The sequence below is a fragment of the Anopheles coustani genome, chromosome 2, assembly GCF_943734705.1.
Source record: "Anopheles coustani chromosome 2, idAnoCousDA_361_x.2, whole genome shotgun sequence".
NCBI classification, from domain to species: Eukaryota; Metazoa; Arthropoda; class Insecta; order Diptera; family Culicidae; genus Anopheles; species Anopheles coustani.
Genome location: NC_071289.1, coordinates 55,014,213 through 55,030,848, shown reverse-complemented (window position 1 = coordinate 55,030,848; position 16,636 = coordinate 55,014,213). Strand labels below are relative to the sequence as shown.

General features: G+C 42.5%; 2 protein-coding genes across 4 annotated transcripts; both read left to right on the top strand.

The window, feature by feature from the left end:
* Positions 1-121: 121 nt before the first annotated feature.
* Positions 122-9,374, top strand: LOC131262772 (uncharacterized). Of its 3 annotated transcripts, none has more exons than XM_058264845.1 (5): positions 122-137; positions 413-588; positions 4,417-6,202; positions 6,292-6,404; positions 7,897-9,374. In XM_058264845.1, exons 3-5 carry the CDS (start codon positions 4,461-4,463, stop codon positions 8,097-8,099), a joined length of 2,058 nt encoding a protein of 685 aa, XP_058120828.1. In that variant the 5' UTR covers positions 122-137; positions 413-588; positions 4,417-4,460; the 3' UTR covers positions 8,100-9,374. The 3 variants fall into 3 exon arrangements, with proteins under 3 accessions (XP_058120828.1, XP_058120829.1, XP_058120827.1); XM_058264846.1 differs by lacking the exon at positions 122-137 and having other exon boundaries at positions 150-588; positions 4,417-5,462; positions 5,529-6,202; XM_058264844.1 differs by lacking the exon at positions 122-137 and having other exon boundaries at positions 150-588.
* A 1,591-nt stretch (positions 9,375-10,965) lies between these two features.
* On the top strand, positions 10,966-16,245 carry LOC131264654 (probable chitinase 2). Its single transcript, XM_058266924.1, has 4 exons — positions 10,966-11,053; positions 14,094-14,258; positions 14,353-14,548; positions 15,243-16,245. The coding sequence occupies exons 1-4, from the start codon at positions 10,966-10,968 to the stop codon at positions 16,243-16,245; spliced, it is 1,452 nt and encodes a 483-aa protein (XP_058122907.1).
* Positions 16,246-16,636: the final 391 nt, after the last annotated feature.

The following is a 16,636-nucleotide window of genomic DNA, read 5'->3' as shown; positions in this document are numbered from 1 at the left end:
CTGACACTTCCCTGCTTCATCTATGCACCTTGGTAACTTTCCAACAAAAACAGCTGACATTCGTACTGTCAAAGCTCGTTGCATTGTAAATTGAGACAAGAAGTGGTGGTTGTTAGCAGAGGATTTTAATGGGCTTCGTAGGTGTTAATTTTCGTTTTCTTTTTGTCCTATGTGAATCGTTTTGAACGGTGGAGGTGTAAATTTTATTGTGATACTTTGTGCGCCAGTTGCCAAGTGATCGTTTTATATTCTGCGTGTAAATTTCTCCAAAACTCTGTGTAAAAACATGATAAATCGTTCAGCGGATGGTAGAAGATAATCGCGGAAGTAACCCAACTGCAGGCAATGCTGAGTGCACTATTGTGAGATCATTTGGTTGATCGTTGTGTGACGCTGTGAATTCATCTTTTAGGGACTTACTTGTTGTGCATCAAATTCGACAAGGCACCGCCAAGCAGAAAACACTGTCTTCGGATACAACAATAAAAAACTTCATCGTTTGAGATACAACCCCCGCTGTCGAGTGTTCCGTCCGCCTTGTACCTTCACGGTACGGAGCAAGTACGTGCTCCATCTTTTCTCACTAAGGTAAGAGTTTCTGCGCTACGAAAGTAATGCAAAAATACCAACAAGACGCATCCGGTTGAATGGTTGAAGTACCCAGCAGTTCAAGGATTTCGTAGATGCTGTTGTCATGTCTAGCGCCCCACCATTCCCGTTCGTATTTGTTCATTAACATCAAACTTCCAGCTCAACAGCATCCAACGTTCCAAACGGCATCGCGTATTTGTGCCTTTACGCTTAACTCGACATCTGACCGTATCGAGTGGAAGCTGTACTTTGTTGGAAAACGGTTTGGAGGTCATCCAACGATTGCTTGCGCGAATTTCCGCCACATCGTCTTGGTAGAAAATGTTATTCGTACATTATCCACTCTGATTGCGGAGGTTTTTTTTCAATAACTCGATCATATTTCAGCTGAATCTGTTCACATTCATGGAAATTGGAATGGAATATTGCGGATGGGCATGCCAAATGAAGCATTATCGCTGAGAAAGCCTAGATAAAGCTAACCGTCATACAAACCATTTTTCATTCCGCTTTTTCGTAACCTCGGTTCCGCCAGAACAGCTATGGACCGTTACGATCAGCAACAACACGAGCAACGGCGTCAATTACGCCTTCAAAACATCGGCACGCAACCGGATCTGCAGAACAGTGCAGAGTGTGATCAACTCTTACCAGAGGACGATTCCGTCGTTCCGGAATCATTGAAACACTTCAATGAAAAAGATGTGTTATTAACAACGGAAGAAGATGCTGGAGGTAGCACAACGGAAACACAGTCAACCCGTGGAACTGCTAACGGTTTGTTTTGCTGCCTTTGCCCTTGAATGAGGTGTCTATTTTACGCCTTTCACAGTACCTCTTTCTGCAGCTTCCACTTTCACGTTTATTGCCTTTTTTGTCTGCGCACATTTCTTCAAATTAATTAAAATCGTTTGATTGGATGTGAGTTTCCTGTTTTTTACTGATCTGTTTATATTGTTTTGCACTTATCGGCTTCCGGACAAAAATGTATATTCAATGTATTGTCTCTATCGCTTACAAGACATTCACGTTGTAGTGTTCTTAAAGTCCTTACAAACCCAAACTGCTTTGCCGATCCTGCGACGTGCACAAAAATCGATTGCATGTTAATTTTCCAGTATCTATCTTCTTTTATTTCTACCAGTTATAAAGGAAAGCTCCTCGGGCTTGGGTGAAATATTTGGGGTGTTATTTTTGCGTTTACCTTACATTTTTCCCCTTGGCGCATGCTGGTCAAAAACTGCCACCAGCAATTGGCAGTGGTGTAAACTGGGTGATAATGAACAGAGGAACTGTAGATGACAAAAAGTGAACAGAAACACAAAGCAAATAGAACCCCGTAGTGCTACAATAACAAAAACAGTTCTCCCCACTTCTTGGTTAACCCTGGTCGGAGGGATGCGCTTACTCACCCGGGGCCACGATCATTCATTGCACATTGCCGGCTCGTGTTTCTGTGCGCTTTTGACATTATCAGCTCCGTTGTTTGTTGTCTACACCATAATCCGCCCATACCCTGGCGCAGCATCCGACTCCAACACCTCGAATATGGTTCGATCAATAGGAACATCATTACAATCCTATGGAATTTCTCTCTACGTGTGTGTGCAACCGTGAAGAAGTATGCAAACCATGTGGAAAAGATTTTGTTACACTTTCATTGCATTTGTTGTTGTTGTTTTTTGTTCACCGTATTTACGTTTCGTAATGACTTTGCTCACATTCTTCAAGGAGCACGACCTACGATCGTGTTCATGGAGCTTTATTTATGGTGATCACTGCAAAGGACATCAGGTCGTAGAAAAGCAGATGGACTGACATCAATATAAAGTATTAAAAAAAAGTATAAATGTCTAATCATATTACAGCATTTTCGAGTTGGTAACATAACATAAACCATGTTACCACCAACGAAACACCATTCGAGGATTTTTCAAACAAACACGGATATTACAACAGGTTTTATAAGCGTTGGAAAAGATGTTTTACATCCTTTTCTCTGCTTTTTGTAATCAAGGCCCTCGCTCTCATCGTTACTTTTATGTCAAATAATTAAATTGCTCGTTCGTTTAGAAATTTTGAATTCTCCAGTTACAACAATAGTTTTGATTTAACCTTTTGCAAACCTTTTGGTTCTCGTTAGTGGACGGAAACAAGAATAAAATTAAAAATTTCTTACATACATTTTGTTCTGCATACATTCGGATGATAACGCTGAAGATGTTGATGATAAAAATGCTAACTGTTTTACTTTTCCACCAAATAGGCCCAAATAGTCGAACCGTAAAGTTATCCAAGGCTCCCGTCACGAGCTTTGCTGCTACAGTTTTGCATTTTGCGTCGATATACCCCGTTCCGTTTGCTCCGTGCAAGCTGGGTGACATTTGTCGGTACGGCAAAGGACAAAACACACACGCACAGGGTACTTTAACTGGGACATCTGCTCGTGCTGGCCACCATAGAGATTTCGCTTTTCGCCACTACTTATCGCGATAGGGCTGGTCCTTATGGATGGTGTGTAGCAGATGAATGGAGTTAGACGTGAACGGCGGGTCCCCCTGCGACCGGAGGAGCCATTGGCAAACACGTTGCTGTTTGCTCGCGCACACAACACGGTGTCTTTTGCCGCCGTTCGTTCTGCGCGAAAAAACACGCAAGTGTGTTGTGCGTGATCTCAGGTGTGCTGTAAGGGGCAAGGGGCGGGTACTATTCCGGTGGTTCCGGCTCACTTCAAGCCAATCGAGACTGTGCGATCCGAACCAGTGTGATTGTAGCGTTGGTCCAGTACACAGTACCCGTACATTTTACGGCAAGGAAAACCCCATATATTAAAAAAAGCACAAAGTAGATTGATTTTTCCTTCCGATTCATTCTGTGTTTGGTTTGAACGGATTTGAGAAACATGTTTGAGGTGGTATTTTTGGAAAGAATGGAAATCGAACATCTGCTTCGATTTTTGGACGAAGCCGCAGGCAAGGAGGGGCAACACCAGTCACAATTACATCGGTTGCGATCGAGGCGAATAAGTGAGTTTGCTTAACGATGTTGGAAGTGTTTGTTTGATTTAATGTAATTTTGCACATACAGTTCAAGTAAAGAAATTTCCACAAGCAACTACTTGTAATTCTATATTAATTCATTTTCACCCTCGAGGTTAATTTTCGTTGATTCGGTCGTGCTGGGGTTTTCCCACTCTCAAAGTTCATTAAATTTTAAAATATACGTTTTTTTGCTGAAAGATAAAGAAATAGTGTTCCGCAAATGGTCCATTTCATGATGTGACTCGACGAAACCACGTTCTGTCGCTAATCAACGTGGCTCCTCTCTCATTAGCGCCCCGAATCGCCATGCAAATGGAACCAATTTTTCGAAAACAAGGTTACAAAAAAAGTTAAATCCCGGTGTAGCTTACTTGACTTGTAAGAACTTGACTTCGCTTTAGCACGGTATTCTATCATTCATCTTCTCCGAGGGTCACCTCGGATATTTTGACCTCCCATTTGCACTTGTAGAAAGATGTTTTAGTGCATGAAAATGAAACAAACAAACTTCTTGTTGTGTTGTGTGTGCAACTTTTAGATACTGTATGAAAATCGTATAAGTTGTAACCCAACCGATAGGTTTTGTGTGTTGTATTAAGAAAAAACTCCAAGTACGAGCTTCACACAAGCAAATTAAATCATATCGTTTTGTACACTTTTCATCCTCCAGCTATCTAGACCTAGGTCCACGATTGTAAATGTTAATCCTATCGATGTTATTAGGACCAATAATGTACATCGAATTTATTCACTAACACCGCTCTCCTTTCGTTGCTCTCCACAGTCCGCTCCCGGGTGCGCTACTGGCTGAACGATATCGTCGATGAGATGCGAAAGAAAAGTCCCGCGTCGGTCCAGAAATGGGTCGATTCGATACAGATGCCAAACAGTGCCGGGCCAGCCAGCGCAGATCCGAACGCGGCCCTTTCGATCGATGCACTTCGGATGCAGGATGACACGGATGGTACCGTGTCCGTATCTGATCAGCTAGTGGATGTTATTGGTGGGGACAAGAATGTGTGCGAAACAAAGGAGGATGCAGAAAACAATGACCAACGATCGCAAAGAGAAGCGCACGGAGATATGCAGAAATGGACCCAGAATGTGGAAAGTGATCACGAGGACCATCATGTAGAACACGAGGATGAGAAGGAAGAGGATGGTATAAGAGCGAGTGGATCCGAGGCGCTTGTACTTATGGATGGTCCACCGGAAGACCTCGAAGCGAATGCCACCGTTGCTGCTGCATCAACGGATTCCAGCACACCGAAAGTAGCTAGGCTGGATGACGGCCCGAAACCGACCGCTGATAGTTCTGCTGGACTATCGCTGCGAAACTTTCTCTCGAAAAAGTCGATTCTAGGTAAATTCAGCCGATCCGGCTCAAATCTCGACCACAGCCCAACTGCTTCGGCGGAGAACGCCCCGTCGATCGGATCTTCCAGCAGTATGGAGACGGAGGAGGTCGCCGGTAGGCGGGGTGTGGCCCAGGATGGTGTAGGGACACCGAACATTCCTTCTCCATCACCGTTTGTGGTGGGTAAAAGTAAGATAAATGAGTTCTACGATAAGCTCGGCATGAACAAAGCCAAGTACAGCTTAATTAAAGCGAAGAAACTCGACATTCGCAACATGCTCGGTGGAGTGACTTTGGGTGGTTCGCGTGAGCCGAAACACACCGAAGCACAATCAAATACGCCACATGTGGAGGGCAGTGTGCAGGATTACAATACAGCAAATGTTGATGAAGAGACGGAAGGTATTACCCTTGTCGACTCGTGTGTAGATGAACGGTCGAGGTCCTCCCCGGAGCACCCGGAACAGCTCGAGGTAAGCGTCATCGATGTGGACCCACCCGACGCCTACGAGTTTTCCTTTGACGAATCCTTTCCAAAGTCGGAAGAGTTCATACCGGGTATGATCAGCGAAGAGGATGAGGAGAAGGAAAACATGCTCGATACAACGGTTGCGTCGATAACGAGTAGTCATAGTCACGGGTACGGGTACGATGCGTATCTGAACCCACCGAAACCGAAAACACACCGTATTGGAATTGGACGGATTGGACGTAGCTCAAGCGAGAATCCCCGTGCTACGGCCCGGCGTTACAACTTGATGGAGATCGGCCGAAGCTTCAGCGAGATGAACGACGACGATGACTCGTTCGCCATCAGTGAGGGGAATAACAGTTGCCCCAACCCGTCCTCACTCAATACGAGCTCGAGCATCAATGAACACGGTAGCGCGGGTAATCTAACACGTTCCGTCCCGGTAAGTCCGATTCCGCGTACATCCAGCAAGTTAAGCATACACCAGGAGCATCTGGGACAGCATTCGACACCCGGTGGTCAGCTACTGCAGCAGCACTCTATGGTGGACCAGTCAAGCCACAGCCGACGGCGCAGCACTATGCTGGTCAAGGATAGCTCCCTACAATCCGACTCTAGCCGATGCTCAAGTGTGGAGAGCTTGCTGAACGCACGTAAACCAGACCCGGAGAAGATACTGCTCAATTTGGGCTTTGGGCCGGCCCCACATAGCACGGACGTGTTGGCTAAAATACCCAAAAGGTAGGATAAGGAACTACAAGAAAACATAACTAATAAAACAATGAAGATAAATTATTTCTTTACTTTAATATTCTTCTCTTTAATCGTAGGTTTTTGAAACCATCTCAAGTGCGAGGTGTAGATACGGAAGCCTTCCTCCGCCAGCAGCAACTCTCAATGCATATCCACGAAAATAGTGTCCTCGGGTACCGAGGGCTCGTAGGTAAGTGAAATTTCTTTGGATAAATAGGCAAAAATATTCCCAAGGGTCATTGAATCACACCTCTCACTGGTGACGGACTAATCGCCCTAAGATCGTACATTAATTCGAACCATAATCATACTTTCCTCGTTTCAATTCTTTCCCTACCGTCGCCGTCTTCGTGCGCCGTCGATCTCACATTCATCGATCGTGCAAAACTCTAGCCGATTACGAAAAACTGCACATTCTTCAGCGGTTTCAGTCTAGACCTATGTAAAAAACAAAAATCATGTACAATCCTTGGGTCACGGATGGTCGGCGAGAAGGCTAATCTGTCATCTCTTCATCATACCCTGGAGCCTCGGGTACGAGGGTAGTTCGGGTCATCGGTTTCTTATGCTATTCTATATGTGTATACGTTTGTCGTTCTCGTCACCACCGTCGTGCAGGACGACACTTTTCACTACCCTACTGTGCACCGTATTTTTCCACTAACCAAACCGGTCTAGTCTATTAGCGGCACCAGTAATGTATCGTACACGACATTGATCACCTCATTAACAATTGTTCACGCAGGCAGAAGGTGGTGGGTGGTAGTACGATAGAAGGAACAATTTCCAGCTAGCAACAAGAAGGAAGAAATCGAAAGTGTAAGCAGTAGCCTCTCTTATCTCATTCGGGCTTGTTTGTTCTATACTTTTTCGATTCAAGTTTGACATCATTTTTAACCAGTTGCATTTCTTACCATTATTTATAGTGTATATTTGCTGTAATGTCGTTAAAATTATAGAAGTTAATTATTTATAAACATCTTTTATATTTTGCATCACGAAATCCGTTGCTTATTTAACAATTCAATTTTGTGTAGCATTGTTGCGTTTTTGTTTTCTTATCTTTATAGGAAATCTGTAGACTTGGTAGATTTTTGAATACAGTAGAACGTCGATTGTCCGAGGTGTTTGGAACCGGGCTGTCCCCGGATAAACAAATTCCGCGGATAATCAGCCTTTCATGTAAATGTATGTCACATATGCGTTTATAGTGTAAAATAAGTTAGTAATTAAATTTTTTTAAATTAAATAAAAAAGTTTAAAACTGTAAATGAAATTGTCAGTTTTGAACTCACGGATAATCCGCACACCGATCGATCCGACTCCGGATAATTGACGTTCGACTGTATTTTTCTATTCTGTAGTTTTGTACATTTTAGCGCTAGACTTATAAGAAATATATTCCTTAATCTCTTTGCTTGCTTTGTGCTTGCATAATTGGTTTTAAATATGCTCATATTCAATGTTTATGTACCCCGTTTTAACAAAACTTATGCAATTTTTGGAACATGTTTCATGCATGTAACTAACATTCCTGTAGTAATTTTGAAATAAATGTTTTGAGTATTGACCGTGTTGTGTTGAACGGATTTTGCTTTAAGAAGTGCAAAAGAATGATTGATTGAGTTATTGATGGGTTTCGAAATTAACTTACCCTCTTCCCTTTCCGCCGTTCCCCGCAGGTAATCCACACATTCCACCCTCGATGATAGTAGCGAAGATTATGGAACGGTTCCAGGAGAACGACTCGAAAACCCGCCTCACAGCGTCCGGGCTGCCTGGGCTGGTACAATCAGACAGCCGCAACTCATCCGGACCCCCATCACCCGTACCAATGACACGGCATGCCTCTCTAGCGACCACTGATGGACGTTTAAAATTTTAGTCTCACCACCACCAGCACCAGGAAGTGGGAGCGAAAGGGAGGAGAACTGGTGAAACATCCAACTGAATATCCTCGAGTGATAAACTTGTCCAACACTTATTTATGAAATTCTCGAACCTCTATAGAGTAACATCTTTTGCACGGACATCACTGGCACCTACCAACGGTGACCTATTTACTAAATGGACTGTAGCGAGAGATAACATTACAAACTTAACTTTTACCTTGGGCAACGCAACACAATCTAAGCGATCGAATCGGGAATCCAGGCTCGTGTATCACAAGAACGCATTCCTTCTTCGAATTTCCATCTATCGTCTTTTAACACTATTTTAACACCTTACATTTGGCAATGTTTAAAGCAAAAACAAAAATCTGTACTATTGTACCTTTTACATCTGTCCTACTTTCGGATGAGCTTTTGTAATTAGAACTTAGAGTCTTGCATCCTGCAAAGCTCCTGTACGAATTTTGACACTTATATATTTTATCGAGTTTTTCGGCACTTCACAGAAAGGGTGTTAGGGTAGAATGGATCTTAGGCTAAGAGCAGCGGTTAGACCACAACATATAGAAGACAGCAGTGAATCAAACAATGAGACTGTTTCATGTTTGTGTAGAAATGTGTGACCTTCCTGGCACATTTTTTCTCCTTTCTTACCCAAGCATATCCTTACCACAATCATCAGCTATTGTGATGATGTCGTAGTATGGTAAACCGTTTGTCTAAGATAAGTGTTCGAACGGTGTAAGATATTAGTAACCCCAGCAGGAGGTAGAATTAGACGAACGAGTACTTTAGTCGGTGACCAAGTTAGGAGATGAGGGAAACCAGTATGCATAGTTGATAGCAGAAATGAACAGGCTTTAAGCAAACACAGGGTACGGAACAATGGAATCAAAACGAAGGGTCCTAGATACAGTAGATAAAAGCAATTTTAAGTAGACATCACAAACTCTCGGGAGTCTAAACATATCTATGCCACAGTGATTCGAGCCTTCGTAGAAAACTACCTTGCTTCATGGAGTATTTTTGAACGCTGCAAATATTCAATAACTTTACCTTTTACCGGCATAGTCAACTTCTGCAACAGTCGCCCAGAGCAAAAACTCTTTTTTTTAAATAAAACACTCAAGTATTTTAGAGTTTATATATTAATTTTTATGCTAACCGATCCGTCGATAGCATTGTTGTTTATTCCAAAATCCTTAATACTGCGGCACTGGGAAGACAAACGCACTTGTTAGTTGAATAAACGTTGTAACGTGAATCTTTACCATTTCGACTATTTCCATTATTCGTTGCATCATCCGAAATGTGGGTGTCTCTTTTTCATAGACCTTCGCAACTCACACAATTAAAAAAACTCAAATTAATTGGCAAATTCCTACCAATGTATACCCGAAAGCAAGCCCAAATGGGTTAACATTAAAGATGGCACAGCAAAATATTAATGAATGACACAATAGACCTAAGATTTTCAAAAAAATTTACATCCAAATTTCGTAAATGGAGGTAGAGATTAAACTAGTGCAAAAGGCCACGGAAATCAAAAAGTAATGTGGAAATCGTAACAATTCTCCCAACGTAATTCCACATGTTCCAAAATTTTTGGCACGTGCATTTAGCAAAATTATCATTCTGAAAAACCCATGCGAAAAAGTTCATGCAAGTAGAAATTAAAATCCAGTTTTAATAGGATTTAAAAATTACGGATTTCAAAACAAACATAAAGGTAAACCTGACTGATACTGACCATACTAATCAATAGATTTTAATCTGATTTCAAAATTCTTTTCAAAACGTTGCAAAATTTCCTATGCAACTAATGATACTTAATACAAAATTAAACTTTGTATTTCATTCCGGGTGATACCGCGGTAGGATATTATTTTAAAAAACTGACAATAATCCTCATTTTCTAATCATTCGCAAAACTTTATTTGGTTTTCACGATCCAGTAGCAAGAAACCAAAAAAAATCTTATAAACCTAGATTATTTTAAAAATCCCAAAGTTTTTTTCTTGCAAGTACAGTATATCAAAAAATTTATTTATTTTTGTTGAAAATTGAAAAAATATTTCCCGTCATTTTTACATTCGAGGGTTAACTGTACCTGTAGAGAGAATCAGCCGGAATTAAAGCGCGAGTATTTCGTTCCATTTGCTCGCGAGCTTTTTCGCTCTCTGTTTCTTTGAAATGTCTCAACGTGCAGCGCAAGGCGAGGAACAAACAAAGAACCACGGCTGAAGACCAACTCGATCGCGAGCTTGGCGCCCCGCGATGGTTAAAAGATGCAAGTGAAATTCAGTTGCGCCCGTGGCTTGAAAGGTAGCGGACGTGGAAAGTCCAACACGCGCATAGTCAGTTAGTAATTGATGTAGCCCGTCCGGCGACTACCTGGTTCACGTTTGTTGCCCTCGTTGTGCTTCGACCAAAGTTGTGTATGTGTGTGTGGGATGTGTATGTGCGAGCGCGCGTGAAGTTTGCTTTGGCCAAAGTTTCTTTCGGGTTCGTTGCTTGATGCGCGTTGATGTCGTGGCGGTTCAGTGTTTCCCTTCACTATCCATCGCGAGTCCGCGGTCATTCTGTATGACATTTACCGACGTTCGGGGAGTGTTTTACCAATCTATACCGTTGTGAATTGTGCACGGTGCAAGATAGCTGCCGGGACTGGCAGTTGCCACGACGCGAAACGGTATCGTTATCAGTGATAGTGTTCTGTTTTCCAAAACAGGTCCGGATACTCATCAGCATCGACCGCCAAAGACATTACCGATAGGCGCGGTAGGGGGAGCTACTCTAAACAATTTCTAACGTACGAACAAAAATAAGAAAGTAAACCTACGATAAACAAATAATATAATGTCGGTAGCGAAAAAATTTCCTACATTCGGATGGCCACTGGCGGTTTCGCTGTTACTGCATCTCGGTGTTGGGAGCGGCGCTATAGGTAAGTAATCCATGTTACAGCCCCGGAGAATGGTTTCTTGACCGCAAATACCATTTGGGGCTCGGTCTCGATCTCACGAGTAAATGAACTGGTCCGTTCGTTGCATCAATGGAATCAGAATTTGTAAAAAATACGCTACGCTTGAGTCATTCTGTTTCGGTGTTTACTTTTTATCTCCCTTCCAAGAAAGTCTAGATCCTCAATCTAGGGAACGGGTTTTGGACCTGCCCGTTTACTGTAAGACGTTTTAGCGACCAATCGTCCACGCGAATGCGTGCTTTTGGCCTTGGAATGGAAGAAGTAGAAAAGATCGTATAACGAACTTACGTACGTATAGCCAGACTTCCTGCTTTGGCGTGAATGGAGAGGTCCAATTGTGTTCTGCTGGAACGCTAGCAGACGGGTTTGGAGATTATATGATTCATCGGAAAAGTGTGGAGCAAATAAAACATTTTTTTTTTAAATTCCATAAACGCACTACACATCATGTAACGATTTTGAACATTGACAATAACAAGGACTTAAATATTGCCGGTAGCAATGAAACATAAACAATATAAAAGTTATCAACCAAAATGTATTTGGGTAACTGGTTGATTGTAAAAAAATTAAAATTATGAAAGAATTTTGTTAGCAAAACCAAATTTAAAATTAGGCATTTTATTCCATTTTTTATTTTGTTTTCGAATTTAAGTTGGCTTTCGACTTTCTTGTATTAAACCGCCGTTATACGCTTAATCGCATTTCAATATGCGTAGAGCAAACCGACTGGTTTGAATATTCATGTTTTATTTTCTAAAACTAGTTTTGTGGAAGGTGTCTTTGAGAGGTAATAATGTAATAATGAGTCTCAGTCTAGGCAACAAATCTAGTGTTATTGTTCCGTTATATGAAAGCAAGCAGCTGGGTTGTTTCTAGAAATTATCTAAAGGTCGCATTCTGTTCCTCTCACTTATGACTCACTTGATATACTACTCTAATGCTTCAGTTTCAAGTAAAGTACAGCTGACAATGAAGCGAAAGCTGGCTACTCGAGATACGCGTGCCCCATGAAGCGGATTAACCTTTTACCAACGAGCAATTACTTCGAGTTGTCGACAACAACCAAGATGAAGCAGATGAGAACTGGCTGGCGAAGGAGTTGAATGGGTCAATGGAACCGAACTGTATCTCTCTTGCTGTAATAGGAACACATTTTCATGCTGCAAAATTTGGAACACGTGTTTGTGAAGTCGAAGCACAATGTGTGAATTGTTAAATTCAGTTTCTTGAGAGGGACCGCTTTTTCTGTGCTTCTGGTGCTGGCGGCATTTCATGCCCTTTCCAGCGGCAAGATGGATGCTTCGAGACAGTGCTGTATTTACACGAAAACTTAACAGAACTAATCAAATTGTTTGTGTGCGACAGCAGCTTGCTTTCCTTTCGCGCACAAAAAATGTCGTTTCTGTTCGTGACGTCTTCTAGTGTCGGGACTAAACACCTGTAAAAATAAGTCATCTTAACATACCAGGAATCCTATTTACTTTTTGTACGATACACTCACGTTTCCCGATAGCGACAAGTCTGTTGACACATTAAACAATTTGCTTTTACCCGTACAGTTGCAGCCTAATTACATTACTTTGGTGGTAGGATACCGCCGATGGGTGAGTGGAGAACAATTCATCCATTATTGGTCCATGTTTGGGACGTACCAAATGTGTGTCTTTGCCACCCCATTCCAAGAAACGAAGTTTACAAAACGGAACATAACGTATGAATGATTGTGGTTATGTGTTCCAGTTAGGAGTTTATGTTTTCCTAACTTCATTATGATAACAATCGATCCGCTTCATACGGTTGAACTCACTTCAATCGAATCGTCAATTGTATTTAGTTTTTTCGGTTATTTATTATTCGTCATGTGTTATATATGTTTAAAATATTCTCTCAAAAATGGAGGTTAGATACCTTTTTTAAGACTTTATTGAACTTTATAAATTGACTGCGTCTATCATCCACAATTCAACTGAAAAGCTGAATACCTACATTTTTATTCTCTTGATATTTATGGCTGTGGAAAATAGGAGAGCATATTCACCGACGTTTTAATATTCCCTTTTTTAAGACTATTCTTGTCAAATGTTCTGTAAAATATATTTTACTGCTATAATTGAGTATTTACTCTTATACTATTCGGTAATTACACCACAAATTTGAGGTTTTTCACATTCAAATAACAATAAAATCAAATCCCAGATCGCAACTTATTTTTTCAATAATTCTAATGCTCCGGTTGAAAACAATTCACTTTTTGTACGCAATTCTTTTAGCTTCATGACGAATCCTTCGTTCCAGAAGACTGAAAACAATTCACTTTTTGTACGCAATTCTTTTAGCTTCACTACGAATCCTTCGTTCCAGAAGACTGAAAACAGTTCAATTTGCGGTGATCGCAAATTGAACTATGCTTTGTATTGCATGGAAATGGATGCAATTCATCGAGGTCAGTTGCCTTTCCATGGATGAAGACCATAGCTCATCAAACAATAACCTGCGTTGATAAACCCACCATCGCAATCGAGAGACATGTCAGAAATGTCGGCTTATCATGAAGCTTTCTAACGTAAAGTGAGTTCGAGTGACGCCTTCCGTGGAAGCGAACTTATCGGATGATGGACCTTTGGCATTACATACATTTCTGTCGGTTAATCAATCGGCTGTTGAAGCTGGCAATGCGTCATCGATACCGTAGAGTGTCCGAAGCATTTTCCTACCCGAACCATACTTCTCCAGCAGTTGAAAGGAAGAAATTTCACTCAGCGAGGCGTGACCCATAGGCGAGTGGTTTTCGGTGTTCACTGTACCCGGTACCGGGTACTGTACCTTGCACTGAACGCGTGGGAGGAAGGAAAGTTTCGGTAAAAATGTAAAACACTCTGCTTCTGCTATCAGGTCGTTCCGGGTGTGGTCCTAAAAGTATGGGCAGGGCGACGGTAAACATTTCCTATTACATGCCTGACGTTTTACGCACGGTTTTCCACCTATCTTCCCTACCTAGTAACCGACCACGATCGAGTTGTAACGTGCTACATCTCTACCTGGGCCGTCTACCGTACCGGCACAGCGTCCTACAGCCTGGACGCGTTCGACCCGACGCTCTGCACACACGCCATCTACGCCTTCGCCGGCTTGGACGAGCAGAGAAATGCCATCAAATCACTGGGTAAGTTAGTATTCGAATTTCCCAAACACGGGTTCCAGATCACTTTGAGTCTTACTTGATTGATGTAAACACATTGACCATCTTCCTTTTTCAGATGCATGGCAGGATCTCAAAGATAACTATGGCAAGGGAGGCTACGAGAGGTTGGTAGGTATGCGGGCAGCTAACCCTCATCTTAAGGTGCTGTTAGCGATCGGAGGTTGGAACGAGGGCTCGGAGAAGTACTCCAACATGGCAGCAGACCCCGAGCGACGCCAGACGTTCGTCACCAATGCCTTAGCGTTTATCAAGTATGTTTACATCCGTTTGTCGCTCAATAGATTTTCAGGTGTTCCTACAAGCAAATTTTCCTCTAAACACCGCACAAACGACTGAACTTCTAGATTCATATTGTACTTCCCAAATAAAATACACTTGATCCTCTTCATTGTGAATCCCTAATCTCTCATAGGTGAGAACTTTGCCTAATCGCTTCAATTCCAGTATATTACTAACTTCTTAAGGGGCACATGCTCGTTTCCATACCATGTTTCACTAAGCCCGAATTGAATGGAATTGGATTTATTTCATTTCAACAACGGTTTTTTGTAAGCCTCAATTTTCATTGAACGCAAATTTTATATTTCTCCTGTTATCTATTTATATATCTATTTTTCATTAATTGTACAAGCATGCTGAAAGTATCCTTCCTATCGTTAAAACAATCACAGATCGCTCAATCTTACTTACTATTTATTTATCTGCATTATTTCGATTTGTAGATTACACTTTGAAATATCCGCTTGAAAAGACCATCTATTAACAAGTATAATATATGTATGTTGAGTTTAGAAAAACTATCTTAGATAGGATTTTAGATTCGATTAAACGTTTTGACAGAGTAAACGTAAACGAAATGTAATCTAATTAGTAAACTAAAGAATTTTTTGTAAATCTCAATTATGATCACAATTATGTACCTATTTATTTGTCCCTTCACTACAGACAATACGGCTTCGATGGACTGGACCTGGACTGGGAGTATCCAACACAGCGCGGTGGCAAACCTGTCGACAGGGAAAACTTTGTGGCGCTGGTGCGCGAACTGAGCCAAGTGTTCCGAAAGAACAATCTGTTGCTGACGTCCGCGATTGGCGCCGGCAAGGACACGATCGATTCGGCGTACGACGTGAAGACGCTCTCGAAGTACCTGGACTTCCTGCACATCATGAGCTACGACTACAACGGCAGCTGGAACGGACGCATTGGTCCGAACGCGCCCCTGACCAGCCGCGACCTGCTGAATGTAGAGTACTCGGTCGAGCACCTGCTTGAGCTGGGAGCCCCGGCCAGTAAGCTCGTGCTGGGGTTACCCTTCTATGGCCGGACGTTCGTCAGTGCGGTTGCCAAAGCGCGCCTCGGTGATGTGGCGAACGAGATCGGCTTCCCCGGTCCGGCCACCAAGGAGAACGGTTTCATCGGCTACAACGAGGTGTGTGAGGAGCTGAAGCGCAATCCGACCGACTGGATGCTCTCGTGGGACACAGCCTCGTCCGAGATGGTGGCTACCAAGTCCAATGACTCCATGTCGCAGGTGATCGTGTACGATAACACGCGTTCGATTGCGAACAAGGTGCGCTACGCCGTGCGACAGAAGTTGGCCGGGTTGATGGTGTGGTCGATCGATACGGACGACTTCAACGGACTGTGCGCACCGGAGACCGACACGTACGTCGACTACGGCGACCGGGAGAAGGTGAAACTGGCCATTCCACCCCCGGTCAGTGGTAAATATCCGCTACTGAAGACGATCAGCAATGCGATCGTTGTGGCTCAGGATGAACTCACGCAGGAGAATGTCATTCCAAGCGAGCCGGATGAGGTACCAACGCCGGGTGGAACGGGCTCTGGACCGTCGGGAGCCGGTTCGAGGCCTGTCGGATCCGTATCGGGACCCGTCCTGGGCATGCTACTGTTTGTAGTTACAGTCGTTCGGTATATGTCCTAACGTCGTATCCGGTCGGGTAGGAAAGCAATACTTTGGCGCCTTTGTAATTTTATTCTGTAATAAAACTCTCAGTAATGTTGGAAATACATTTTAATAACAACAAATGTAGATAGTTACAGATTAAGCGATGACAGAAACGGTATTTATTTCTGAAAAAAGGTGTAAAATAAGAGAGTAGTTCTGCACCATCCTAAGCAAACACCACTAACAAATACAGTACCAGGCATTCAAAGTCGGACACTTGAAAATCGAACAATCTTTTCACTTTGAGTTAAGTTATCTTCTTCTTCGAAGCAGCTAGCGACACGAAACTTCACAGGGGACTTCTCTAAACTTTGCTCTATGCAAATATGAGAAAAAAGCAACAAAAAACTCCAATTGTGGAAATAAT